At 43.3% G+C, this 27,723-nt stretch overlaps 1 protein-coding gene across 5 annotated transcripts in view; it reads right to left on the bottom strand.

Moving 5' to 3' along the window:
• ush2a (Usher syndrome 2A (autosomal recessive, mild)) overlaps positions 1-27,723 on the bottom strand; it is a 188,567-nt gene that overhangs the window by 20,155 nt on the left and 140,689 nt on the right. For all 5 annotated transcript variants that reach the window (XM_079666927.1, XM_079666929.1, XM_079666930.1 and 2 more), the window contains 7 exons: positions 23,940-24,047; positions 22,218-22,401; positions 19,295-19,452; positions 16,360-16,518; positions 15,943-16,105; positions 14,792-15,009; positions 14,562-14,698 (listed from right to left, as the gene is read on the bottom strand). In XM_079666927.1, coding sequence (XP_079523053.1) covers positions 14,562-14,698; positions 14,792-15,009; positions 15,943-16,105; positions 16,360-16,518; positions 19,295-19,452; positions 22,218-22,401; positions 23,940-24,047 — 1,127 coding nt within the window. The remainder of the gene's footprint in view (positions 1-14,561; positions 14,699-14,791; positions 15,010-15,942; positions 16,106-16,359; positions 16,519-19,294; positions 19,453-22,217; positions 22,402-23,939; positions 24,048-27,723) is intronic.

Raw genomic sequence — 27,723 nt, 5'->3', positions numbered from 1 at the left:
ACGAGAAGGAGGAAGAGGAAGTAGAAGAATGTAAACTCACTTGAAAAAAAAAATCACTTGAGAGAGTGAGAGTGAGAGTAAAGAAGAGGGAATGAAGGGGGGTAAAGATGGAGGATAAGAATAACATAACAACTATAATTTGTGAGGTAGAGAAAAGCCAGATGGAAAAGTAGTGATGGAGGACTGAGCAGTATGGAGCGTGAGAAGGAGTTGTGACAAAGATGAGGAGACAGAGAGAAAGATGGCAGCGAGGAGAGGAGGGAGTGTTGCAGCCTGATTATTTGGCTGTTTATGCAGAATGCTGAGAGCCCTCCAATCAGAGATGGAAACCTCAAACTAAGGGGTCTGATAGGCCGAGGGCCAAACGAACTCTGCAGCAGTCTCCTTATTCTCTCCTCTAATCCTTCCTTCCTCTCTTCACCTGTCTCCTCCCCCCCTCTCAACCCTCTTTCCTCACCCTCCTTGCACTCAGCTCTGCATTGCTCTCTTGCCTCCGCTGTTTTGTCTCCCTCATTTGTTAAAGGGTGTCACTGGGTGCAAGGGCAAAGCCTTGTTATCCCTTTTTCTTTGACCACCCTCTGTCCTCCACTCTTTGCTGGAAGCGACGCAAAGAGGATAGCTGAACAGAAAGAGGATAGCTGAACAGAAAGAAAGGGAGTGTGCAAAGCTACAAGTGCAGGAGTGAAGCTGTTGCCCATATTTCTCTGCCACAACACAATCACTTGTTGTCTCTAGGGAGTTAACCTGGCCAAACATTTAATTAAAATACACCATGTAAAGCACTGACATCTGAATCATTACAACCTTTTAGTATGTGTGGATTTTTAAGGCTTTGAAAACGATAGTTACGTATGTAACTACGGTTCTATGAATACTGGATGACCGTCAGAGGCGGTGCTTTAGCACTGGATATCTTCTGTCTCGCACATGCGTAGGTCAAATATGTATATCAACAAAGTCACGTGTGACCTCGTATGACCCCGGAAGGCATAAGTTCCGGTGTTGTCAACGAGTTCAGTTCTATGGAATCTTCTCGCGGAAACACGAGAATCCGAGTGACCAAGAAACTCTGGCGGTCATCCAGTATTCATAGAACCGTAGTTACATACGTAACTATCGTTCTATTTCATCCTTACTGACCGCCAGAGGCGGTGCTTTAGCACTGGATGACCTATACCAACAGAGTCACGAGGAAGTCTGAATACTCCCCCTATAAGGATGGCCTAGGCTGACTCTGCCGGAGGACCACACAAAGCGGGCGAGGGGCGGCAACATTCAACCTGTAGTATCTGGTGAATGTGCTCGGGATGCCCATGTGGCCGCAGCATATATGTTCTTGCACTTTAGGGAGGAACGCTTTGTTCGGCCACAAGGTGACACCTGAGCCATCTCAGTTCCACCTCAGACACAAGCTGTTCACGGACAAGGCCTGAAGCTTCCTTACACGCTTTGCTGAGGTGATGGCAAGAAGGAAAGCAGTCTTAGCTGAGAGCCACTTCAGTTCTGCCTGAAACAAAGGTTCAACAGGAGGCGAGCATAGGGCATCCAGCACCAAGGGCAGGTCCCATGTAGGGGCCCTTGGGATATTCGGGGGGCGAAGCCTCATAGCTCCCCTTAAAAAGAGAGATACCAGCCTATGGCTCCCACAGTGCTGTTGTCAGCCCTTGCGTGTTGAGCTGATATAGCAGCCACATACACCCTGACGGTAGCGGGACACCGGCCGTCGTCCAGGAGGGACTGCAGGAACTCAAGGGTCGTAGGCACCGAGCAATATACTGGGTCCTCATTTCGCCCTTGGCACCAGTAGAAAAAAAAGTTTCCACCTGTTTGCGTACTGCCTACGAGTAGATGGTGCCCTAGCATTTGAGAATAGTCTTCTTGACAGACTCTATGCAGTCACTCAGCAGTGGGTCGGGCCCTCCAGTGGCCAGACCCAAAGCTGGAGGCGGCAGTGGTCGGGGTGCCACATCTGACCCTCCAATTGAGACAAGAGGTCCTTCCTGTTGGGGAGACGCCAAGGCGTCCCACACAGAGTCTTTGCAGCAGATGGACAGGCCCGTACCTAGCTGGGTTAAACAAGGAAGTTTAACAGGACAGCCTAGCCAGGCGGCTCCTGCTAGAATCAAGCAACACGCCTACCAGGAGCGGGGGCGAGAACACTGCCTTCACTGGTTCAGTTGATAACGAATTCCAGATGCAGCGTAACCGGGAGCGGGTAAAAGAACACAGCCTCCACTAGCTACCTGCTGAACGTAAAGAGTAGAGCAATGCTCCTATTCGCCGAACACAGAGAGGGATGTAAATGTCCTACACCCACGTTACCAGCAGAGAGAGCGGGAGCGAGAGCACTGCCTTCACCTAGGTGGATTAGATAAGGAAATTTAACAGGGGCAGTTTAGCCAGGCAGCTGCTGCTAGAATGAAGCGGCACGTCTACCAGGAGCGGGGGCGAGAACACCACCCTCACTGATTGAGTTAATAACGAATGCCAGATGCAGCGTAGGCGGGAGCGGGGTGTGAGAACACAGCCTTCACCAGCTACCTGCTGAACAGAAAAAGTAGAGCAACGCTCCTACTCGCCAAACACAAAAGGGACGTAACTACACCCATGTTACCAGCAGAGGGAGCGGGAGCACTGCCTTCACCTAGCTGGGAAAAAAAATAAGGTTCATCAGGACAGCCTAGAATAAAGCATCACATCTACCAGGAGTGGGGGCGAGAACACTGCTTTCGCTGGTTGAGTGACTGTGTCCAGAGCCACCCCAATGAAGGTTAGGCTCTGAGAGGGGTTCAGACAACTCTTCTCCATGTTCACCCTGAGGCCTAGCCGGGCGAAGTGAGAGAGAAGGGGAGCCGTGTCCTGGATCGTCTGTAACCGGGATGGTGCACAGATTAACCAGTCGTCTAAGGAGAGGGAGAGTCCGAATGGGAGCACCCCGAACTGGAAATGACGGCCTCTGAAGGTAAAGCGAAGAAACTGCCTGTGATGAGGCACAATAGGCACATGAAAATAAGCGTCCTTAAAGTCGCTGTTCTCAGCGCATGGAAAGGTAACATCTTTAGGAACTTGTTGAGTCCCCTCAGATCGAGGATTGGGCGAAGTCCACCGCCTTTCTTCCTTACCAGGAAGTAGGTCGAGTAGAAGCCCCCGGGCTGTGAGATAGGGTCCACAGGCTCGATTGCACCCTTGGCAAGGAGGACTGAAAGCTCCTGGTTTAGGGCGATTTCTTTTGCCGGGTCGCTTATGGTGGTCATCTTGACCCGGCTGAAGACTGGGGGCCATCGTCGGAACCGAAGCTTGTACCCTTGGGTTAAGGTGGAAACCACCCAGGGGTCTGAAGCTTGAGCTACCCAGTAGTTGAGGTGCTGCTGGGATAAATAACCAACAGCCGGCCCCAGACCCTTAGTACCCTGCCCCCCGGCCTCTGGCTCTGGGGGGGTGGCGGTTAGGCACCGGATACCGAGGCTGCCTTGGGGGCGAGTTAACAGGACCGTAGCGGGCCGGCCCCCTCGTGGGGCGCTAAGGCCCATGGGAGCGGCCTCGGGAGGCAGACGCGAAACCTCTAGGCCTACTGGCGGGAGGGCATGTCTCTGCGAATTGCTGAGAACTGGTGCCTGGTCTGCCAGCTGAACCGAACAGCTCCCCCGGCTCCACTGGGACAGCACGGAGAGTCCTCCTACATGTCTCAGATAAGGGTTACTGTGCCAGCCAAACCTTGCGACGAGTCTGGACGAGAGTGGACATCAGGCGCCCAAGCTCTCTAGACATCAGAGCGAACGCCTGTAATGAGGTGTCACTGAGGCTGGTAGAGGAAGCGCTAAGAGCATCCTGCTGCGGGGAAGCTGAGAGGCGAGCATGAGGTGAGAGAAGGAATTGCCTATACGGCCCATGCGCGCCGCTGCATTGTAAGCCTTAGTGAGCAGGTTATCAGTGACCCGACATTTGAGTCGAGGGCACCTGGCCTCCAACCTCAGAGCTTCGTCAGGGGAAACTATGAGGGAAGCAATGGTAGGCTCAACAGCCGGCGTGTGGTCAAGGCCAACTTTTGCTGCATCCTGCATGGCTGCCAAGGCTCGGCCATCGGAGGTAAGACTGTAAAGAGCCTTAGTGTCCCTCCAGCATGCATGTAACTCCCTCAGATACTCACAAGAGGGAGGAATAGTAAAGGTGGCGGGTGGCGGGGGCCGGAGTGCACCTAAGAACACACTGGCAGGCGCTGTTTCGGGCTGCTGTGCATCCAGCTGCTGGTGAGCCAGTGCCATGCGAATGACGGTACCCATTGAGCCGTCATCTGCCTCCTCCGAGGGACCATGAGCTGAGGTACAGGAGCCAGGCCCAGAAGCATGGGATGGGCTCTCCCCGTCATACTCATTAAATTGAGTGGCTGAAGCTGCCATCGAGAACACATCGTCATCTAGAAACAGCTCAGCCACGGGTGGATCGGGTGCAGCGGCGTGCTCTGTACGGGCACCAGAATGGAGAGCCAAGAGGAGTGACTTCATCCGGGCTAGCTCAGTAGTGAGTAGGTCCACCCTGGAGGACAGCCTATCAGGCTTAGTCCTCTTCTTGGGCGGTGCACCCGCAGCCTCTGCGGCCCAACGCCTAGGATGGTAGGTTGGGCTGTGCAGAGTCGACTGTGCAGGGGGAAGGCTACCCTCAGTCAGTGGTTCAAACTCGGCTAGTCTAGCAGCTCCTACCGCACGAGGCATGATGGTGCAATTCATGCACGGGTCCTCCGAAAGGCCCTCCCTCAGATACTCGAGGCCAAGACAAGAGGGGCAAAGGTCATGGCCATCCTCTGGTTAAAGAGGAGCCATAAAGGTGTTAGAGCCGTTAGACCTAGCGATAGCTAGAGCACTCAGCTGACTGTAAATAACTGGGCCAGGAAACAAATATGCAGTGGAGGGGAGTGAGCACAATAGTAGTTAGCTTGAGCGTGAGCACTCTGCTAACTGGGGTAAGAACAATGAAGTCAGTTAATGGTTTTATGCTGTGAGAGGAGAGCGGGAATACTCTCTCCACTAGCGCCGTAGCGAGTTAGCCTAAGCGAGAGCACTCTGCCAACTGAAGGATGGACAGAGATGGGGTAGTTACTAAAAAAAAGTGATATATTACATATTACTTAAAAAAATATATATATTACACTACTTCGTTACTCTCTACATAAAGTAACTCGTTACTTTACTCGCAGGGCCGGCCCGCCCCTCCCTACAGGCAGATCACGCGCCACAGTTTTGCCTCTGCGAGACTCCACTTGCACCCCCAATTACTATTGCATTAAGGAAGACATAGCATAACACAAGTCTTACTTTTTATATGCTCTAAAATAGGCTACCAGCCTACCACAACAAGCTAACAGTTTGTGAAACGTAAGGACACTAATTAATGAAACCAGTTCAAGACGCATTATTCTTATTCTTATCATTCTTTATGAGCGCAGTAACGGTAAGGTATCTAATTACTTATTTATTTAGTTTTCCATAACTTAGTAACAGAGATGGTCAAACTAAAGTGGTAGAGACATGGCAGAAATCCTACAATGAAGCGGGACATTGAACTGTTCACCCGTGAGAGGGCAATCAAGAAAAGATAGCGAGCGGCCCCGTTGAGGGAGTTTACAGATGGAAAGACAGAAGCACAATAACAACAAGTAGGCTATATTTAGGTGTTTTTTTGTAAATAACCGACGGTATCAAGAGGAAGTAAAGTCCCCTGGTTTGTCCATGAGACAACTGCCATGAGACAACTCAAAATCAAGTTTCCAAAATCCGACACTGAGGTGGTCTTAACGCACACGGAGATGACAGCGCTGACAAAGTGTGTTTCCCGCAGCGAGACGCTACAATACTAATTGTGGGCTTATTATGTTGATTCGGCCACAACATGTATATATTTAGCACATTTGAACATTATTATATGCTTACCTTTAACCTTTGTGTGCTGTTTGGGTCTGTGGGACCCGTTTTCAATGTTTACTAAAAGAAAATGTATGCAATTTAATTATTTTAACCTGCTTTATCTGGGGGTGGACCTCACCTCCCCTAGGGGGCTCCGGGGGCATGCACCCCAGGAAGATTTTTTTTTAATGTTGAAGTGAAATGCCTCAATCTGGTGCACTTTGAGCAAAAAATGAATTTATGGATACAGCTCTCAACACACTGAAAGGGAGCTGTATACTTTTCAATAATCCAAACATCTTTAGAATATGATCAAAACCAATAACAAATCATTTAAACTGGTTTATTCTTATCTTATGTTACCTAGTTAGCATTCTTTATTTTTTATTTATGCATATTTTACTAATCACTACCCTTTTAAACAGTTTTTTTTTTTTTTACTGTCCTATAGCACACATTGGAATGATTTCTTACTATATTAAAAAATTATAATAAACATAGGCCTATTTGTAAAGTGGGGGGACACAAACGGGATTTCGAAAAGTGTCACGGTTAAACTCCTTGTGAAGTGGTGAGGTGCCGCTCCACATTGACTGCAACGCTGTAAATGATTTTGGTTTCAGTTGTGTGTGTGTGAGCAGGCTTGGATTGGCCATCGGGAGATTCGGGACTTTTCCCGGTGGGCCGCTGCCTTTGGTGGGCCGCTGGCTCTGACATAGGTGGGCCGTGGACTTTCACAGCGCCGCTGCGCCGGTACCGCACCTTCCGGTACTGCACCCGCCGCCGCAAACACCCGCCGTTGCGAGTCTCCGGCCGTAATAGTCCACAAACGCCCGCAAGGAAACAAAATTAATTTTAAAAAAAACTCCCGTTCATCGCATCCATTCCTGACCCACCTATCACATCTCTGCGCCCCACCAGTGGGGCGCGCTCCACACTTTGAGAAACGCTGCTGTAGACGGAAGGAATGAGGTATTTGCGGTCTAAAATGACAGAGAAGAGACTGTCAAGTTTGGCTGTACTCAGCAGTGAATCAAAACGCACTAAAGCTTTGGATCTTAATCAGTTTGTGAGGCGTCTGAACAGAATGGTAATCGCCACATGATAACAGTGATTGACAGCTGATAGGAATAATATTATTGTTAATATTACATATTAATTCAGACAAACATCGATGAGACAGTTAATTAATGTATTTATTGCTTCAGTCTGCATAGATTTGGTACCCCTGGTCTAAGAGTGAAACAAACTAATTCAGTTGTTGTTCAGTTAAAATGCATTCAATGATGTCTGCCATCTTATATATTTATAGTTAAGGCTTTACTGATGTGCCAAAATAATGTCACCTATGTTATTCAGTTAAAATATCAATATTGTGGCTTTCCAAGTTAACATTGATTGATATGACTGCGATTAAATCAGCATATACTTCTGTCAGGGGATGCCACCCCTCAACATCTCATGCCACCCCATGAATATTTTTCTAGATCCACCCCTGAGTAGGCTATATTTTTCGTTACGTTTATTTAATAAGTTAATTTCAGAACAACTTTGGGAATTTGTTTGTTTTGAGATTTAAATAGATTTTGAAAGTGGAGATAGATAGAGAGAGAGAGAGAGAGAGAGAGAGAGAGAGAGAGAGAGAGAGAGAGAGGGAGAGACAGAGGCGGCACTGTCTGCTTAGTTGCAATACTGTAGCTCAAGCCTTTATGCAACTTAGGCCTATACATTGTTTATGTAACTTATATGCCGGTGTGTCCATGGTTTTGAGTCTGTGTGTGTTGAGCGCAGCGCCGTCTGCTTTTTGCAGTACAGTAACTAAAGTAGGACTAAGCATAGCGGTAGTTTTTTTGTCTGCCCGTTTTGTGAGTGCACTGCGAGCGCGTGCGCACTTGTTGCATTGTTTGGGATGACCTAATTAAAATAGCGTCCGCCGTCCTCTTTGAGAAACATACACAACGCAGACAGACACCGGTCATAAAAGTATCAGATAGGCTTCAATTTACTTTTGATTGTCTATAATTAACTATAAAAAAATATTGGCGTTTTAACACTACGTTTATATATGTACTTATTTTTACGGTTTGCATATGAGGTTGTCCGCGAAAATCCTTGATAATAAATAGTGGTCCGCATAAACAAAAAGTTTGAGAACCCCTGGGCTAAGCTAACGTTGTATCTATCTAACTGCTAACAGCTAACGGCCGATTTTTTTCTAGTTGAACGTCAGTGACGGCAGGCTGAGATCCTCACCGCTGATTGGCTACCGCGAGATCCCGTCACGCGAATATGATGCTCGAGTTGAAAAAATTGAACTTGAGCGTATGTCGCGGACCCCTTCAATCGCCTCAATAGCGCCGCGTAATTTGCGTCTGTCCGCGTCTCTGCTTTGACTTTACGTGTAATCGCGCCGCCTCCAAACATCGCATCGCGTCCGTTGTGAACGCAGCATTAGAGAGCTCAATGAACTCCAACCTATATTTAAACAAAATAAATTTAAATTTAAAATTAAAATTAAATCTTCACCATTTGGGAAAATGTGATGTGATGCTGCAAATATAAAATGCACACATTAATACTGGGTCCTTAGATCTAGGCAGACCAGGCGCAGGGCAGTGACCATCAACATGTGGTGCCCCAGACATTCTCATCTGGCCCACACGACGGGGGTGACTGTGGCGGAGTGGTTAGTGCGAGTTACACGGGTTCAAGCCCCACGCTCGTCAAAAAACGCTGTTGTGTCCTTGATTAAGACACTACATTCCCAAAGGTACTCTATAGGTGATAAATGATATATATATATATAGAGATGATGATTACTTTTATAAAAAAAATATTTATAAAAATATGAGGAGAAGTTTATGTTCGGTCTTTGCTTTTTCCGTTTCAAAACCGAATAGGAAAAACTAAAAACCGGTGTTGTTTTTTTGTTTTTCTGTTGTAAAAAGAAAACGGAAAAACAGAAAACCAACCTTATTCTGTTTTTAAACCAAAACGGGTTAACAAGAAAGTTACCGGTTCGCCAAGGAGGAAGTGAAGCACACAGGAGACAACCGTTTCATTGCAGACTGTTATGTTTCTGTGGGGAAATGGCAGCGCATACATTATTTGAGATATGCGTGCCTCGCAAACAATTTTCGTATATCCCGCTACCGTTTCTCACCAATCAGGACACTGTATTAATAAAAAAGTTGATTCCTTTCCCTGTCAATCAGGACTGCTTTCAGTTTTATTACCCCGGATACAGGCTTATAAAAAGAAAAATATTATTTCTTTAATAAAGTGAACATATTAATCAATTATATATATATAAATATAAATAATTTATTATGATTTATATATAAATATATATATATCAAAATGTCTGGCCCCGAAAGTGTCTCTTGGATTAATTTTGGCCCTTGGACAAATGTAGTTTGTGACTCCTGATCCTGGGATACATATTAAAGGTGTTTTAAGAAACATGCTTGTTTGCTGTCTTGTTGCCAGCGTGAGGATTTCAGGCATCAGTGTAGACTCAAAAAAGTAATTTCTCCAGGCAAAGAAGTAGTGATGTAGAAATAGGCCTAAAACAACATCTTCATCGTCTTTATACTTCTGGTTTTGTATGGATCATACAAAGAATGTATAAAGGATGTTGTCACCTTTGGTAGGAGCTAAGCTTGCAGTTTCCCCCTGCATGAAGTCACTGTAACTAAATCGCTGCTGGCTCCAGATATCTATATCTCTCCAGATATCTGTCCAACAGATAGAAAAGTGGTATACATTTTATTTTTCTTAATCCAAGCAAGGAACTGAATTATGTACATTTCCCAAACAGTTAAACAACTTCTTTACTTCAGGTTGGCTCAACCAGGACACATACCAGCTTAGGTTTTTTCAGTCCTTTTAGTGATGCTTTTGTGTCACGTATTAAATAGTACTGTATCCTCACATCCTCGTATCCAAGAAAACCTATGTGTCACACACATATTTACAAACAAGGCATCTACGTATATTCCTACAATGTGCCCCCAAAATGTGTTTAGCACTATTACATGTTTATCCACACACCTGCAGACCATCATGTCTAAGTACACAACACAAAGTCTGATAACATGTCCATACTTTTATATGTCTCTTAACTGCGCATGCCTGAATACACACATTCTCACTGTGCATGCGACACACACACACACACACACACACACACACACACACACACACACACACACACACACACACACACACACACACACACACACACACACACACACACACACACACACACACACACACACACACACACACACACACACACACAGGTCGGCTTTGAGACACAGTTCGCCGGCTGGCCCTCGCTGTCCCGCGCTCTCTGACGGGCTCTTAATGCTAAACTAACAGATTGTAAACATGCTGCTAGCTCTCTCTCTTTCTCCACTCTCTTTATTAATCACTCTCTTTCTCTCCATTTCCTTCTCTCCATCTATCTCTCCTCGAACCTTGTTCTCCTCCTTTTTCCCCTCTTTTACTTTCATCTTACCTATGTTCACTTCATCCTTCCTACTCCTTCTTTCCTTTTCCTCCCTCTCTCCCTCTCCCTCTCTCTCTTGCTTTTCCTGGGGTCTTTTTTAAACAATGTGTCCTTCATGTACGGTTGGTTACGGGGTGTACAGAAGGACATCATTAGCGCTGGTGGTTAAGCTGTAATTTACACCATTACCGAGGTAGGGGCCATTTTTATTGCCTAGTAAATTTCAGCTCTGAAATATTTAGACCATATGGCTCAATTTGTGTAATAACCTTAATTTCCAAGCACCCTTCAGCTCCCTTCAGCGCCGGCTGTTGTTGGCGGATGGCGGAGTAGTGTGTGTACACACTCGTATATGCGTGCACAGATTGTGGTTGAAGCACACACACACACACACACACACACACACACACACACACACACACACGGGCGCATACACATACACAGAAACATGGACAGGGCAAAAATGTAAACGCATACTCTACACATAACTTCTTACATAGACATTACACACTCTCCCTGATTCATTCATTCACACACACTAAACCATACACACACACACACACACACACACACACACACACACACACACACACACACACACACACACACACACACACACACACACACACACACACACACACACACACACACACACACACACACACACACACACACACACACACACACACACACACACACACACACACACACACACACACACACACACACACACGTATGTATGCATGGCGGTAGCAGATTAATAGGGTGTCAGCTTGTGTTTGGGTGAGGGAGCGTCAGGCGTCGGCCAGATGGTTCTCAGGGATGATGACTGTCAGGGGTCCTGCTCTGATCAATGGGATGTATTAATACAGCACACGTGCACACTCTGACAAACACACACACACACACACACACACACACACACACACACACACACACACACACACACACACACACACACACACACACACACACACACACACACACACACACACACACACACACACACACACACACACACACACACACACACACACACACACACACACACACACACACACACACACACACACACACACACACACACACACACACACACACACACACACACACCCATATTCAGACATATGTATCCAGATAGAGTAACACAGACACACGCACACATATGTATTCACGTGGTCTAACTTCACCAGTGATCCCCTGGGCCACAGTGTAACATCTGGAAGAGTCAAGGGAGGGAAGAGACGACAGAAGAGTAAAGGAGGAGAACGAGGGAGGTGGTAGGCAGGGAAACAAGGGAGGCAGGAGGGTTTTAAATGTGGATGGAGGGAGAGAAGATCAGTTATAGACACAGAGGAGGAGAGTGAGTGGAGGAGGGAATGGAGTAAGGGAAAATATAGGAAGTGTAGTGAAGGGTTGCATTTGGAAGTAAGGGAAGGGAAATGATGAGAGAAGAGAGCAGATGGAAAGAAGCTTAGGCAATTAAGGCTGGGGTGAAAGGAGATGTAAGTGAAGGAATTAGGAAAACCATAAAAGGAGGGAGAAAATGAGAGGACAGGCAATAGTTGTACAGTGAAAGGTGTAAGCAGAACAAAACAAGGTAAATAGAAATAAATTATAAAAGATTGAGAGGAGAGGATTGTTACGAGGCACAAAGGGAGGATAGGAGCACAAAACAAAGGTGGACGTTTAGATGCCCACTGAAGCCCTTGTCCAGAATTTGGTGAGAGTAAAACCATCTAAATCCAGAAATGTTAACAGTGCAGGGAAAAAAGTTGGATCGAGGGATGTTGTGTTATCAAGACGAAGAAATGAAAAATGATACAGAAACCAGGGGGGATGGAAAGTATGAAGATAAATGTAAAGCAAAGGAAAAGTAAAGGAACCATGATGTAATAAAGACAACTTGACAGGGTTGTGTGAGGGACTAACATGTCTGTCAGAAAGGTGTAAAGCATGGAGAGTGAATGTGTGTGCGTGTGAGAGTGTGTGTGTGTGTGTGTGTGTGTGTGTGAGTGCGTGTGTGCCAGGCAGCGTGTAGGGGTCTAGTGAGGCAGGCCGCCTGCGCTTCGTACCCTCATTCCGTCCGATTGCCATGACGACCCCATTAATCAGCCAAGCTGGCACAGAGCAGGGTTCCCAGCCCAGCCTGAGATCAATATACACACACACACACACACACACACACACACACACACACACACACACACACACACACACACACACACACACACACACACACACACACACACACACACACACACACACACACACACACACACACACACACACACACACACACACACACACACACACACACACACACACACACACACACACACAAGAAACACACACACCTAACAATGCATCCACAAACTAACAAATGATGAGCAATAAAGAATGAATGGATACAATAATTGTAAGTTAACTACATATTGATAAAGAGTCATTTAGATCGGAAGTTGAGGTCCTAATGTAACTTATCATAATCCCTCCTTACGGTGAAAAAAGAAATATGTTCCTGTGATAAACTATCCTTATCTATGAAAAGTAGGAATCTACGATTGTATTTGATATTATAAATTGTTATTATTATAAACATTGTACTCACAATGTTCCTTTCCAGCTAGATATAATATCAAATTATATATTTTAATTACTTGTTTCCCATCTCTTGAATCTCAAATTAATAAGAGTTTTAGGTGTCACACATCTATTATGTAAAGTATTTTATTATGTAATTATTTTCAGCACGAAGTCCATACACAGAATCCTATGTGAGCTGCTCTTTGAAAGTTTGGTCAGAACTTTGTTTCTCATTTTCACTTTCGTTGTGTATTCCTAAACAACGGAGTGCATGTGGTGAAGGCACCTGCGTGACAAATGACCGCCACCAAAATAAGTGTTTGCCATGTCAATGAGACACACACACACACACACACACACACACACACACACACACACACACACACACACACACACACACACACACACACACACACACACACACACACACACACACACACACACACACACACACACACACACACACACACACACACACACACACACACACACACACACACACTCCATATCAATGAGAAGGTGAAAGGTCTCCATTTACATCTTGTATTAATTATGAGTGACAAGCCAAAGGTCACTGAGGGAGAAGAGGCCACTGGTATGGACAGAATATAGATCTACCTCTTCTCTCGTCTCCCTTTTTCCCCTATCTATCACTCTGTCTCACCCCCCTCTTGTTTCCTTCAATTATCTTTTGTCCCCCCTCCATGCTCTTTTTTTGTTCTCACTTATTCCTGGCCTTTTTTCTTTTCTCTTTCTTTTTCGAAGTGTGAGAATTTCAATGTTCTTTTTATCGTCCTTCCTGTTTTTCCTTGATCTTTTTATCTGTGGATCTCTATTAATCTCTTTGGATGTTTTTGTTTCTTCCCTTCTCTTTTGATCTGTTTTCAGTGATAGGTGTGGGGTGGTGTGCAGAGAGGATGCTCGCCACTGTTGCAGAATACCCCATTGTAGCTTTGGGTGAACTCAACATACATTTATAAAAGTTAACATCCGTTAACAGTAGGATTGTGTCTGCACTTACAGTTAGTGTGTTTGTTTGGTTTGAGACTCAGGGTTATTTCCTGTTCTAAAGAATGGCACAAACTTGTAGGAAGGGCCCTAGAGAATAGCAGGCAATGGGCAGTGAGTGGGTGTGTGTGTTCGTAAGTGTCTCTAAGTGTGTGTGTGTGCGCGTGTTTTCAGGCCCCTCACTGGTAAACAGATGGCACCGGCACCACAGGTAGAGTCCACATTTCTTCACATGCATCACAAATGACAATAGACACACACATACACAATCCCTCATATGTATAATGTATAGTATACTGCATATACCATATGGAAATATCTGCGATACACATTTGTTTACATGTTATGAAATTATACATGTAAAGGCATGTTTTGGTTTGTGGTCATAAGTGTTTGCTTGTGTGAGAAATGTTATCATATAGCACATCCTGCGGGAATGTGCAGCTAGGGCCAAATGACAACATTAATCAAGGAGGATACTCACAGTTAAATGCATCCATTCTCCCATCATCGAGCGTTCACTGTGTGTGTGCTTTTCTGTGTAAGTGTGCATTTACCTCCACAGTGAGAGCAGTAACAGCAGTTGAGTTGAGCGTTGGGTCCTGTTGGTGCTTCTTGTAAACCAGTCTATAATGGGAAATGAGACCGTTGGGCTGTCCCGGTTCACTCCATTTCAGATGGGCTGAGTATGCGCCTGTCAAAGTGCACAGAATGTGTGGAGTTTTACAGTAATTCAATACAGGAACATTTTAACAACAGCAGATTGCATGTGACTCTGTGAATTTACCAGTGGGCGTGACAGTGGGAGGGGCCATATCTTGTGGTTCGGCCTGTAGAGTTTGAGCTAAAGCCCATGGGCTCACCACGGAGCCTTTGGAGTTGTAGGAGCGGACACTGTACTGGAGGAAGCTGAAGGGGTGCAGGGCGGGGCTGGCATCAACAAATTCAAGTGGCCCACTGGACCAGATGAACACCAGCAGCTCCTCCTCTGTTCCTACAGGTCGCCTTTAACAGAATAAAGACTTGGATTAGCCATCATCAAAATGTGTCCAATATAATTTAATAAACTTAAAATGTTTTGTTTATATAAATAAATATACTAAAACTTATCTTAGATTAGAAATTCCTAAATTGTAATTAGTATTTGAAAAGTTACACTTAAAGGGACAGAACACCCCATATTTTAATCCCATTTATCAATCTAGAGTTGTTAACTTTTGGAGATATAGGCTTTAGAGATTTTTGCCAAAGTATATTTTCAAGTATATTATTGATAGCTATTTTAGTATATCTTATTATTCTTCATTGTACTAAAATTAAGCTCACTTAGTTTGTGTGGAATTAGAAATAAAAATGGATCATCACGCCTTAAACATCATGTTTAAGTCCCTGGCTGATGCAAGCATCCTGACGTCTTGGTAAGACCCTTTGTCTGTGATTATTTAGAGTTTCAGGTGTGAGAGAGATTTTCCTATTTTATCCAAGTCCCTGTCTGCCTGAGTCTGATCATGCCAGGTGTGTCAGTGTGTGTGTGGGAACTTCTATGCTAATGTGTGTTTCCGGAGGACTTAAAGGGCTTAGTCTGGTCTGACCCTGCATACAGATCACACACTCTTTGGTCAACAAGCAGACCACGACCTTCAGCATGCATTAATACATGCACGCAGATGCAAACGCACACACACAAAGTAAGAAGAATCGTAGATAGATCACATATCATCCGTTTTTTTTTCTATAAAGCTAATTATATGTTTGCATAGTATGTGAATTTCATTTGTGTGGTACTTCTAGTTCATTAGTGATAAACTGAGTAAATTATGTGATCACATTTCCACATTGATTTGTAAGAGTAAATACAAAATGAGGCAGATACTGGTCATTGGTCTCAGTGTACTTCACATGCATATCTATGTATATGTTTTTTTTGTCATGGGTTACCTGTATATATGGTAGGATGTGATGACTCCATTGGGTTGTTGTGGGGGTGACCAGTGGATCTCCAGGACCCTGGCTGCAGCTGCCCTCACAGTGGGGGGCAGCAGACCTTCTGGGGCGGTCTCTAAGGTACGAATATACACTTCCCCTCCAACTCCACACCCATCTACAAGGTGCAAAACATGAACAATTAGTCACAAAGCAGACATTTCTAGGCAAAAATAGTCAACCGTTGTCTTCTAAATTCATGAAATAAGTATATTAATGGACTGTTTTCACTGTTTCAACTTTGAAGCACATCACACAAGAGTAAAAGTGTAACATTTTTGTATTTAGTTTTGCCAAATTGTCTCTTTATAGTGCACAACTAATGATAATATTTCATGTTTTATTCCAAAATCAGTGTTATCAAATACTAACCACTCTGACAGGCCTGCACTCTGATGTAGAAGGTGGTGAATGGCTGTAGACCCGTCACAGTGAGGTGAAGGTCTGGGCCAGCATGATGCATTAAGGCATTGTCACTTCCTGGATTTAACAGGATGTTGTAGTTTATAGGCTGACTGCTGTGGAGCTGAGCTGTGGAAAAGGAGAGACAGGAAATTATTCAAACCCATGCTAACTGTGATACCTAAATACCGCCATGTAACAGAATTTAGGCCCCCACTTGTTACCCAAGTATCGCTCGTATTTCTCTGTGTTGCATACTTCGACATAATTATGTGGTTTCTAGTTTAGAAAATAGTGAACTTCAGATTTTAAGCTATAGTCTCTATTCAAATATGAATACATAGAAGCATACTTATTTGCCTATATTGGAGTTTTAAAACCGACTTATTATGCCCTCACAATCCTAGCATCTTCGTCACACAACCAGATAAAAACACACACATGTATACATAAAGAAACACACACACACACACACACACACACACACACACACACACACACACACACACACACACACACACACACACACACACACACACACACACACACACACACACACACACACACACACACACACACACACACACACACACACACACACACACACACACACACACACACACACACACACTTTGACTCTGTTAATATTCTCACCGGAGGTTTTTCCATAATTCAGGCCAACTGTATTGTGATGGGTTATTCAACATTCATGAACTCTGGATATCTCGAGAATGAACTGATTACCAGACAAATGAAAGACTTCAATTATTCACCCCCCCAACTCACATATGCACGCACACACACACACACACACACACACACACACACACACACACACACACACACACACACACACACACACACACACACACACACACACACACACACACACACACACACACACACACACACACACACACACACACACACACACACACACACACACACACACACACACACACACACACACACCTCCAGTACATGGAGCTTTTTATGAGCTGCATTAACACACTTTCACACCGTCCACACACATACACTTGGATATTTATATGTGAGCACACATGGGCACAGGGGTCATAATGCTTCTACTTTGATCAGTTTGTTGCACAGCCATAGAGGTTTAATTGTCAATGTGATATTCAATTTCTATTATTTACAACCAATCAGCTGCTTTATCATCTTCTTTTTCACACACATGATGCCAACAATTACTGAAGCACACACGCACACACACACACACACACACACACACACACACACACACACACACACACACACACACACACACACACACACACACACACACACACACACACACACACACACACACACACACACACACACACACACACACACACACACACACACACACACACACACACACACACACACACACACACACACACACACTTCAATGAAGGAATTGATCCTAGAGAAAATCTCTGTTTAATAGCCATACGTCAGTGCTTTGGCAGTCAATCTATGCATATGAAGACACAAACACATATGTATGGATATACACACAGACATACACACTGTCAGAGAGTCTGGCAAGCAAGCACACACACACACACACACACACACACACACACACACACACACACACACACACACACACACACACACACACACACACACACACACACACACACACACACACACACACACACACACACACACACACACACACACACACACACACACACACACACACACACACACACACACACACACACACACACACACACACACAACACACACACACACACACACACACACAAGTCGAAAACACTCCAGATTCTGGGCTCAGGGAGTTAACCAAGCGAGAAAACCCAGACGATATTTCCTCACCTTTAAAATCAACCCGTAATGACGATAGAATAGGCCTGCCTATGGAAATGTCTCCACAGTGATGTGCACACAAACACAAACACAACAAATACACACGTATGAAGACTCATGCATAAACACAGACACAAATACACAGACACAAAACACACACAACACAACAAAGTGAAGTGTCTTTGCTAGTTGGCCCTATAAGCAGTTTCTGAAATAGGAAATCAGCCTAATGAGAGAGTAATAGTCAATGATAGATGGGTTAGGGCAGACAATCACAGCCCCATAAGCATGAAACTCAGCCCTGAGTGTGTGTGTGTGTGTGTGTGTGTGTGTGTGTGTGTGTGTGTGTGTGTGTTTGTGTGTGTGTGTGTGTGTGTGTGTGTGTGTGTGTCCAGGACTTGAGAGGCCAGAAGGTGAATAAAAAAACAACACAATGCTTTTGTTTCAGTCTGGCCCCTCGATTTGTCTCCTCCAATCTGAGGAACAAGGGACTCACACGGAAGAAAAACTTCTCTATGCTCAGTTTAATATTGTGGATTTATTTTTTATGCATTTTTAAAGCTAAATCTAATAAATATAACAACCATTGTTATATTGTTGGTAAGTTTTATTTTTAGATCATTGGAAAAATAATTAATGTATATTTGTTTCTGGGAAATAACTTTGCAAAGTTAATATAAGTAAAATGTTGACTTTAATAATTCGACTAAATGCTGTTTTATATAGAAAAACTGTAGCTGCCATTTGACACGTGCATAACAAAGAACGTCTTAGTTACTCGACACCGCTGAAAATACATTTTAAATTCTTACAAACATTGAATTGAGCCCCTCTGTCTCTGTGAGCACTTCACAGTAACCACACAATTACCCACAATGCCACCATTGGGCATGGTACATCTAAACACCAATAGCATTACAAGGAGCAACACAAAGTGTACATATATTTGACCCTTGATACACACATAAACAAGTTAGTTATCGTTACAAACACAGTGTCTAATTTGTGATGCCATTGGGTTCAAACTAAATGCATCCATCCATCCCTTCAGACAGCTACTCACCAGGAGGGGTCCAGGCCAGAGAGACGGAGTGGGGGCCCAACACTGTCACATTGTGGGGAGGTTGGATCCCAGTGGGGCAAGAGACTGGTGTTTGTATAACATATTTGTCACTCACACCGGTCCCACCCCCTGTGCTGGCCTGCAGGTCATACACATACCTGAGGAGATGGTGGGGTAAAGAGAGGAAAGCAGAAAAGAGATAGCAGAAGAGGGACACAGAGAAAAGAGGAAAGAAGAGAGAAAGAAAGAACATGCAGAGAGACTGTTAACACAACTGTACCAAAGCATAGAGTAAACATGTTCGGTCCTGGTCAGGATCATGGCCCAAAGTCAAAGGGAGTATTCATAAAAATAGCAGAACTTACCAGGTACATACGATAATGTATTTGATATTGTTTGGTTTATTTTTTTGATTTTTTTAACTTGAGAATGCTGTGTGTATTTTGCTGGACAAAAACGGAGAAAGAAACTAAGCTCAAATGCCCATTATACTTTCAAGGAAGGTCATTCCTGTAAGTAAACACAGGAGTTGCATCAACAGGGAATCTGTTGCTTTTTTTAAAACAAGTTTTAATGTAATTAAGAGTCTGAGTTGCAGAAGTGCTGTTGTAGATTATCTCCAAGGGACTTTTTAGAATTGGAAAACAGGGTATGGATGAAAAACTGTATGTGATATGCATCTATTTTTATTTTTTTTGAAAGGGGCAGATCATGTAAGGTTTTTTTCTTCTCCCTTTTCGCTCAATGGTGTGTTGTAGAGACATGTTTTGTTGGCAATTATTGTACATTGAGTTTTGCGTACCATGAGCGGGACAAATAAAAATGAAATGAAATATATAAGAGCAAAAACTGAGAACGGAAGTCCCAGCTTAGCATGAGCACAGGGAGGAAAGTAATCTGTCACTTGATACAGAATTTGTGTCATAAAAGTTTTCTTGCATGGCAAAAAAGGCAATTGTGCGGGTATTAAGATCAACTCGGTTGCATAGTTTCCATCAAAGATATTTCATGACATTACAAAAATGTCTTCAAATTATAGGCAAAGGAAAGACTCACAGCCTCTTGCTCTGCCCTCCACAAATAGATCAAAAATGAATGTACATAGTGTGCTCATGTCTGTGTGTTTAAGCTCATACACTGACCACACTTGAGGTCCATTTCTTTCTCTTTCTCCCTCTCCATCATACACCTCTCTTTCTCTTACGTCTGTCTCGCTGCCCCTCTCGGCCCGCTCTCTGCCTCTCGCCCATGACATCATAAGATAGATTTCCCTTTTAAGAGCGTGTGGCTGGCTGGTGCTAAAGCCTACATTAGCTGTGTAAGTGGGCCACCATTTAACATTAAAAGCCTTTAATTTGCTATAAACTCCGGCACACATGCATTAATAGGCGGTGCTGTTGGGTTATTGTTCCTGCGCAGAGCGTTTCCAACAGGAGGCCATTAGCACCAGTGCAGTGGGTTAGAACGCAGTCAGGAAAAGGTATTAAAACGACTCATATGTTGCTCTCATAGACACACAGAGACACACAGAGCAAAACATACATAAATACAACTCATTGAGACGGTCCAACTGTGGAGAGGAGAGACAGGAAGAGAGAGAAATCATGAGAGGAAGAGAGCGAGTGTGATGGAGAGGAAGGAGTGTATCATGGCATAGGGTTTCAGAGGGAGAATGAATTCAAACACTTCATCACTGGAAGATATTTACTTAAATGTAAACACCGCCTTGGGATATCAAAAGTCAAACGGTGTGCGTGTGTGGTAGGTAATCGTTGAATGGGCCATTTGCATCTGTATGGCTGTGGTTGTGGCTGTGTGTGTGTGTGTGTGTGTGTCTTGCGGGGCCAGCCAGAGGGAATAGGTTAATTCTCTCGTCATCTTAGACACTTCCTGGGCTGCCGAAGCAAAGTGACAGCTAATCAACATTGTCATAAATAATCAATGGCCACTTTGAGCAGTCTCATGCACAGACACATGCGCACACAGAAAGGCATGCGTGGGTACACACTCACACACGCGGGCAGAAACCCACACAAGACTGCCTGGATAATGGGGCCGGTGCTCCCTGTGTAATTCTTGGCGCAGAGCTAAATTGGGAAAAGAAGGGAAGAAGGAATGAGGTAAGAGGGAAAGGATGGGAGGGGAGGGTGAGAGGAGAGAGAAGTGAATAGGAGGCGAGACAAGTGATGAGAAGCGAAGGGTCGGGACGGGAATGCCTTCTGGCAGACTATCTGGAATTAGGGAAAATTAAACGTCACACACACACAGTCCTATCTTCTTTTTTCCTTCCTTTCTTTCTCTTCCACACACACATTGGCACACATTGGAGTACTGCAGGTTGTTATCCCAATAATTCTATTTGGGGAAAGGAGAAATTGTCTCTGGAGAGAGAAGACCAAGGAGAGGGAAAAGGAGACATGAGAGAGAGAAAGAGGAGGGTAGGCGGGGTATCATTTTACACTCCCGTAATTAAAACAGAAAATCCATCTCAGAAAAAAGACACGGATTAATAAAGGTTAAATGAAAATAAACAGATAAATAAAATCTCCGCTCCACTGCTGTCTGCAAGCAAAAGCTGAATCTGATTTGTGTTTTAATGTGTGTGTGTGTGTGTGTACTGATGTTTGCGTCTGTCATTGGCATGTCAAATATTTGCTCATTAAATGGCACAAACAGACATATACAGAGTGCAGTCCTCAGAGAGACATGGATGGGATAGGATAGGAGATAGGAGGGCTTTTAAAACAGGGTGACCCCCATATAAACACGCATACACTCAAACGGGAAAGTGTAGGAATTAGAGGCATGATTAATTATGAAGCTACAAGTGAATTGTGTTTATGCATGTTTGACTACTACATATGTGCACACAAACACATTTGCATTCATGTGTGTGTAAAGTATGCGAGTGCCTTCTCTCTACCTGCGGTTTGGCACGAGTCCAGTGTCGGTATAATTCTGGTCACGGTGGTCTCCGGTAAAAATAGTGTGGCCGTCTCTGTTCAGTCTGTACTGGGAGATGTGTCCATTAGGTCGGGGGGGCTGATCCCAGTACAGCTCCACTGCAGATGTGTTTATTATCAGATGTCTGGGGCTTGTCCATACACCTGAGGAGCAAAGACGGAAAGAAGAGGGAGTGTTTTCCACGTTAACTTTATTTTGTTTCAAACGAACTAATCAGGAACTAAACTTTCCTTAAAATATAACTTTCTAATATCAAAGGGACGACAGGTAATCTAACAGCTTGTTTCTGATTGACTGTGCACAGGTTGAGTCACTACTTTGTTAAACGGTAACTGAGAATAGTGACATTTATTTGCATAAGAATGTAGAGAAGTAAGCACACAAATATTACAATGATGGAGAAGAACTCATGAGGTTTTAAAGAAACCAAAGGTGGAACAAAACATAGAACAGGCAGACAAGATGTCATGGTAGTGTTATTTCATTATTTGAAACTAAAAGGAACACAGATGGTCTAAAAGGTTTAACATTTAATAACATTTTTACAAATAAATATGCATTATTTCAGACTAGAATTGTAAATTGAGTTATATCGAAGAATAAGTGTTGAGACTGATGGAAGAGAGGATGATACATAATAGAAATGTATGTCTATAGAAAACAGTACAAAAAGAGATTATGCAAGTTAAAAGAGAGACACATGATGGCTTAGCAAGGTAAACATAGGGTCGAAAAAAAGGTGCAAAAATGGGAAATAACTAGATATTTATTGTGAAAGACTCGGAGGAAAGCACAATGTGCAATTTGTTTAAAGAGAAGGAGAAACAAGACATAAAAGAAGAGGAGTGAGAAAGACGTGGAAAAAAACAGAAATAAAATATCAAGAGAAGGAGAGGCAGAGGGGAGGAAGAGGGGAGGAAAAGGGGAGGAAGAGGGGAGGCAGAGGAGTGAAAGTGAACATGAAAATAAAAAGGAATGAAAAGAGAAAAATCGTCCTAATGAAAGTTCATTAATAAACCAAATTCTGAGACGGCATTTTATTTAGGGAACAAAATAATGTTTTTTCCACTGTAGTCACCAGAGAGGAAGAGGAGACAAAGCTAAAGGTGAAGGAGAGCGAGATATAGAGAGACCAAAGAAAGATGAGAGGGGGAGGATTTTAAAAAAGGAGAGCAGTGGGAGGAGAGAAGAGAAGCAAGAGGGAGTCAGTGATGAGAACATGGACTAAGGAGCATCTTGTAGAAATTACCGAATGCTGGATAGATTGCTTTATTTCAGTATTTATCAAAATGGTTAGTTGTTGGTTATTTAAAGTAATTTATATATTTTAAACAATTTAACATAATGTTTTTCCCCGTGACAATAAAAGGAAAAAAATAATGATTATTGGAAAATGTTTTTACTTTACTTACTGCAGGTAATACATTGTTGTGGAAAATGCAATGCAGATTCTCACAGTCTTACATTAGCGTGGTTCAGACACCGGACAAATCCAGACAAGTTTTAAGAATCCGAGTGACCAAATGATTTGGAATTAAATGTCACAAGATGAATTCCTAAGATTTATAAGAAAGGTTTTCATATTTTTCAGGATGTCCAATAATTGCATAATTGTGCCTGTGTGTGTGTGTGTGTGTGTGTGTGCGTGTGCGTGTGCGTGTGTGTGTGTGTGTGTGTGTACCAGCAGGGGGGGCTTGCAGGGTGCGTCCTATGGAAGGTGAGCTGGCTCCACATCCCACAGCTGTGCAGCCCACCAGCACAAAACTGTAGTCTGTGTACGGCTGCAGACCTGTGGCACACAGAACAATAGACATATGTGATGAAAATAAATCACAAAAGATTAATCCTACGCACATAAAAGATGGAAAATTGCATATATTATTTCTACGTTCAGTTTCTTTTTTATTCCGTACACAAAAAGCTGATGGTTTTCAAAAGAAAATAGGAATAGGGGGTCAAAAAGGGGGAGAGAGACACATATCCAAATACAGAACAATAAGGGGAATAAAGTAAAAAAGAGAGAGAGGAAAGCTTTCCGGCCCGTATCACAAGCTCTTTTCCTGAGCGTCTTCTCTCTCTATCCATTTCACTCTCCCTCCCTCTGTTCTTTCCACACTCTCTCAACGGATGGATCCATATCTGTCGGTGTTAAATTATGCATGCCATAACTCAATAATGAAACAACGTAAAGATGGGCAGCCGCGGAACTGACATGGGATAGGACCGGTCCAACGCTGTAATGTCATCAGCTTTTGATCTATGATAATTATGATACCTCGGTATACGTTTAGGCTACAGCGTCCAGATATGATTTATTTATATGCGCCCGCTATACGCAGTCTAAAAGAAATCACATAACGACTGAGTGGTCCTTTAACTGCAACCACAGGAAATCAGTTTTTGGCTTATTTTAAACAATTGAAAAACTGGAAGTTGCTAAAGAAAATCCAGATGTACCTAAACAAAGTTATCCTGGAGTTAGAACCACTTTCTGGTGATTGAAAAGCTTTGTCTTCTTTTGATATATTTTCTGCCTGGTGCTTGATATACCGAGGGTGGATGAGGATTAATGGATGAATGCAAATCCTTAATGTTGTCATGGGGGTTGACTGGATGTTTTATGGTCATTCACTTAGCTGACAGCATACAACAGCTTACAAATCAAATTGAAGGGAAAATGAAGGAGCGAAAAAATGACAATATTTCAAAAGGATGAATGTGAAAACAGGCTTTGGCATTACATAAAACAGAGTGTTGAATTCTTTATTTCTGCCTACATTTGAAATACTTTCAGAGAAGCAATACATATTTGATAACATTAAGGACAAGATAAATACTTTTATTATATAGAACCTTTTTTCATACCTACTAACATGTTTCATCTTTAGCATATTACATTTATACTAAAAACTAATCATATTTAATAGACTGAAAATGTGTTTAAAACTATAGATTTTATTTTAACAAAGAAATGTAAATGTATTCTATTTGATTCATGTTTAATATCACAGGGGAAATAGACAGTACTCGTTGAGTTGCAGATTTGAAATACATGCGTATGTTACTTATATTACAAATGAGTTATCAAATCTTTACTTTAGGTGACAAAATACAATAATATTACTCTGTGTTAATTATCATACTTGTATTCTAATTTAGTTAATAATCTAAATGAACTATAACTGTTTCCAACTGTGTCTATTTGGAGGCTGGGAGACAGAAAGGGACAACATACTGTGTCTCAGCTGCTTTATGCATGTAGGTACCCTTCCTTTGTTGACTACACACGACAGAAAACACACACACACACACACACACACACACACACCTCGGTTTCCTCGTGTCTTTCTACTCCTCAGCCTGCTTAACATGCCTCACAGCCTGCCACGCTTAACCCAACCTCTGATCAATGTGTTTGTGTGTGTGTGTGTGTGCGTGTGTGCGTGTGTGTGTGTGTGTGTGTGTGTGTGTGTGTGTGTGTGTGTGTGTGTGTGTGTGTGTGTGTGTGTGTGTGTGTGTGTGTGTGTGTGTGTGTGTGTGTGTGTCTGTGTGTGTGCAAATGTTCTCACTATGTTGCCCTGGGTTTGGGTTAAATAAAGGAAATCTGCCAGCCATACAAAAGTACTAGGGTTTGAAGCGTAAGGCTCTGTTACACTATTTAACTGTGCAACTAAGCGTGTGTATATGCATGTGTGCACTCTAGCATAGTAAATGATATCTACACCGAAAGTGATGTCATTTGTTGCAACGCTGAATAAAGCAGTAACCCTTCACTTCATGTTTCTACATAGAGACAGACAGAGCGTCTCTACAGGAGTCAGAAAAGGGCCGAAAACGGACAGACAACTGTGTCATATTTTATGATCAACACAGACCACATAGACAACCTAATTTGGCAATGAAGGCGTGTGATCCAACAGTAATGAGTATAAGAAACGTGTGTTAAATGTTTTTCGGTGCATACAGATTGTATTCAGTAATGCTTAAATTGTTTCCAGTACTTATTAATCACGGACTAAACGAATAAACGGTATCAGGCCTACCTTTTGATAGGAAAACAGTCAGAATATTACAGAACTACAAGGCTAAAAACTCTGAAAAGCCAAACATTACCTGCTTCTCCAACCATTGTGTCTCTTATTATTTCAATTTGAAACCAAAACAAACACTTTTCATTCAACCCGTGTGTTAGACAAAAACATACACACACATATACAACCACCTTTGATGTCTCCTGGTGTTTCAAGTAACCTTTAAAACTGAAGCCTGAAGAGGGCAGTATTGGTCTGCTGAAGAAACTACTGGGTGTCTACCGTGTGTGTGTGTGTGTGTGTGTGTGTGTGTGTGTGTGTGTGTGTGTGTGTGTGTGCATGTGCGTGTGTGTGTGTGTGTGTGTGTGTGTGTGTGTGTGTGTGTGTGTGTGTCTCTATGTGTGCATACCAGTACATACATATGTGTGCTTATGTGTTAGATTATGGAAAGACAGAGGCAGCTTCAATCATTTTAACAGTGATCACCGGGAAGTGAAAAACAGGTTGAGGGCGTTCTGATGTGAGCAGCCAGCGGCTCACTAACACAGAGTGAGACAAGGCTGTCACTGTCATCATGATAGCTGGACACTACTGAGATCAGTGTGTGTGTGTGTGTGTGTGTGTGTGTGTGTGTGTGTGTGTGTGTGTGTGTGTGTGTGTGTGTGTGTGTGTGTGTGTGTGTGTGTGTGTGTGTGTGCACAGGGAGAAACAGACAGAGAATATATGGCAGTAAGACAGAGCAAATAGTTAAAGCTTAGATTCAAGTTAAAAGTCAAAGAGAATGAGAACCAACAAGAGAAAGTAAGGAGTGTGATACTGTTGTTGTGGATTTCCCTTATATGTATGTGTGTGTGTGTGTGTCTGTGTGTGTGTGTGTGTGTGTGTGTGTGTGTGTGTGTGTGTGTGTGTGTGTGTGTGTGTGTGTGTGTTTCAGGAAAAAAATTACTGATTTATAATGGCATTTTATTGACAGGTTGCCATTCCTTGTTTGCATTAGAGAATATGATAGGATGATGGGCACAGGAGGTAATACCAAGCCAGTTACCCGACACATCAGATAGTAAAGGAAATAAAGAGAGAGCGAAAGATGGTAAAATGAAAGAAGATGGGAGAAAAATGGAAAAGCCAGAAAGGAGAATAAGAGGAAAAGGAAACGTGAGGACATCTTAGAAAGAGAAAGAAGAGAAAGTAAGGCGCTGAAATTGAAAGAGAGGGAACCAATGATTGGTACAATGAAGAGTAAGACGAGTGAGTTGAGAAGCAGAGGAAAAAAGGAAGTTATAGTGAAGTTTGCATAAGAAACAGAAATGATAGATGATGCATCGAGAACACGCAAGAAAACTAACGGAAAAAAAAACAGAGAGAGAGAGAGTGAGTGAGGGAGAGGAGAGCTTTGATAACACCTCTCCTAAATAATTAAGAGTTTGACTTCCT

Source organism: Notothenia rossii (assembly GCF_949606895.1).
Source record: "Notothenia rossii genome assembly, chromosome: 2".
NCBI lineage: Eukaryota > Metazoa > Chordata > Actinopteri > Perciformes > Nototheniidae > Notothenia > Notothenia rossii.
This window is presented reverse-complemented; position numbering and strand designations above follow the sequence as displayed.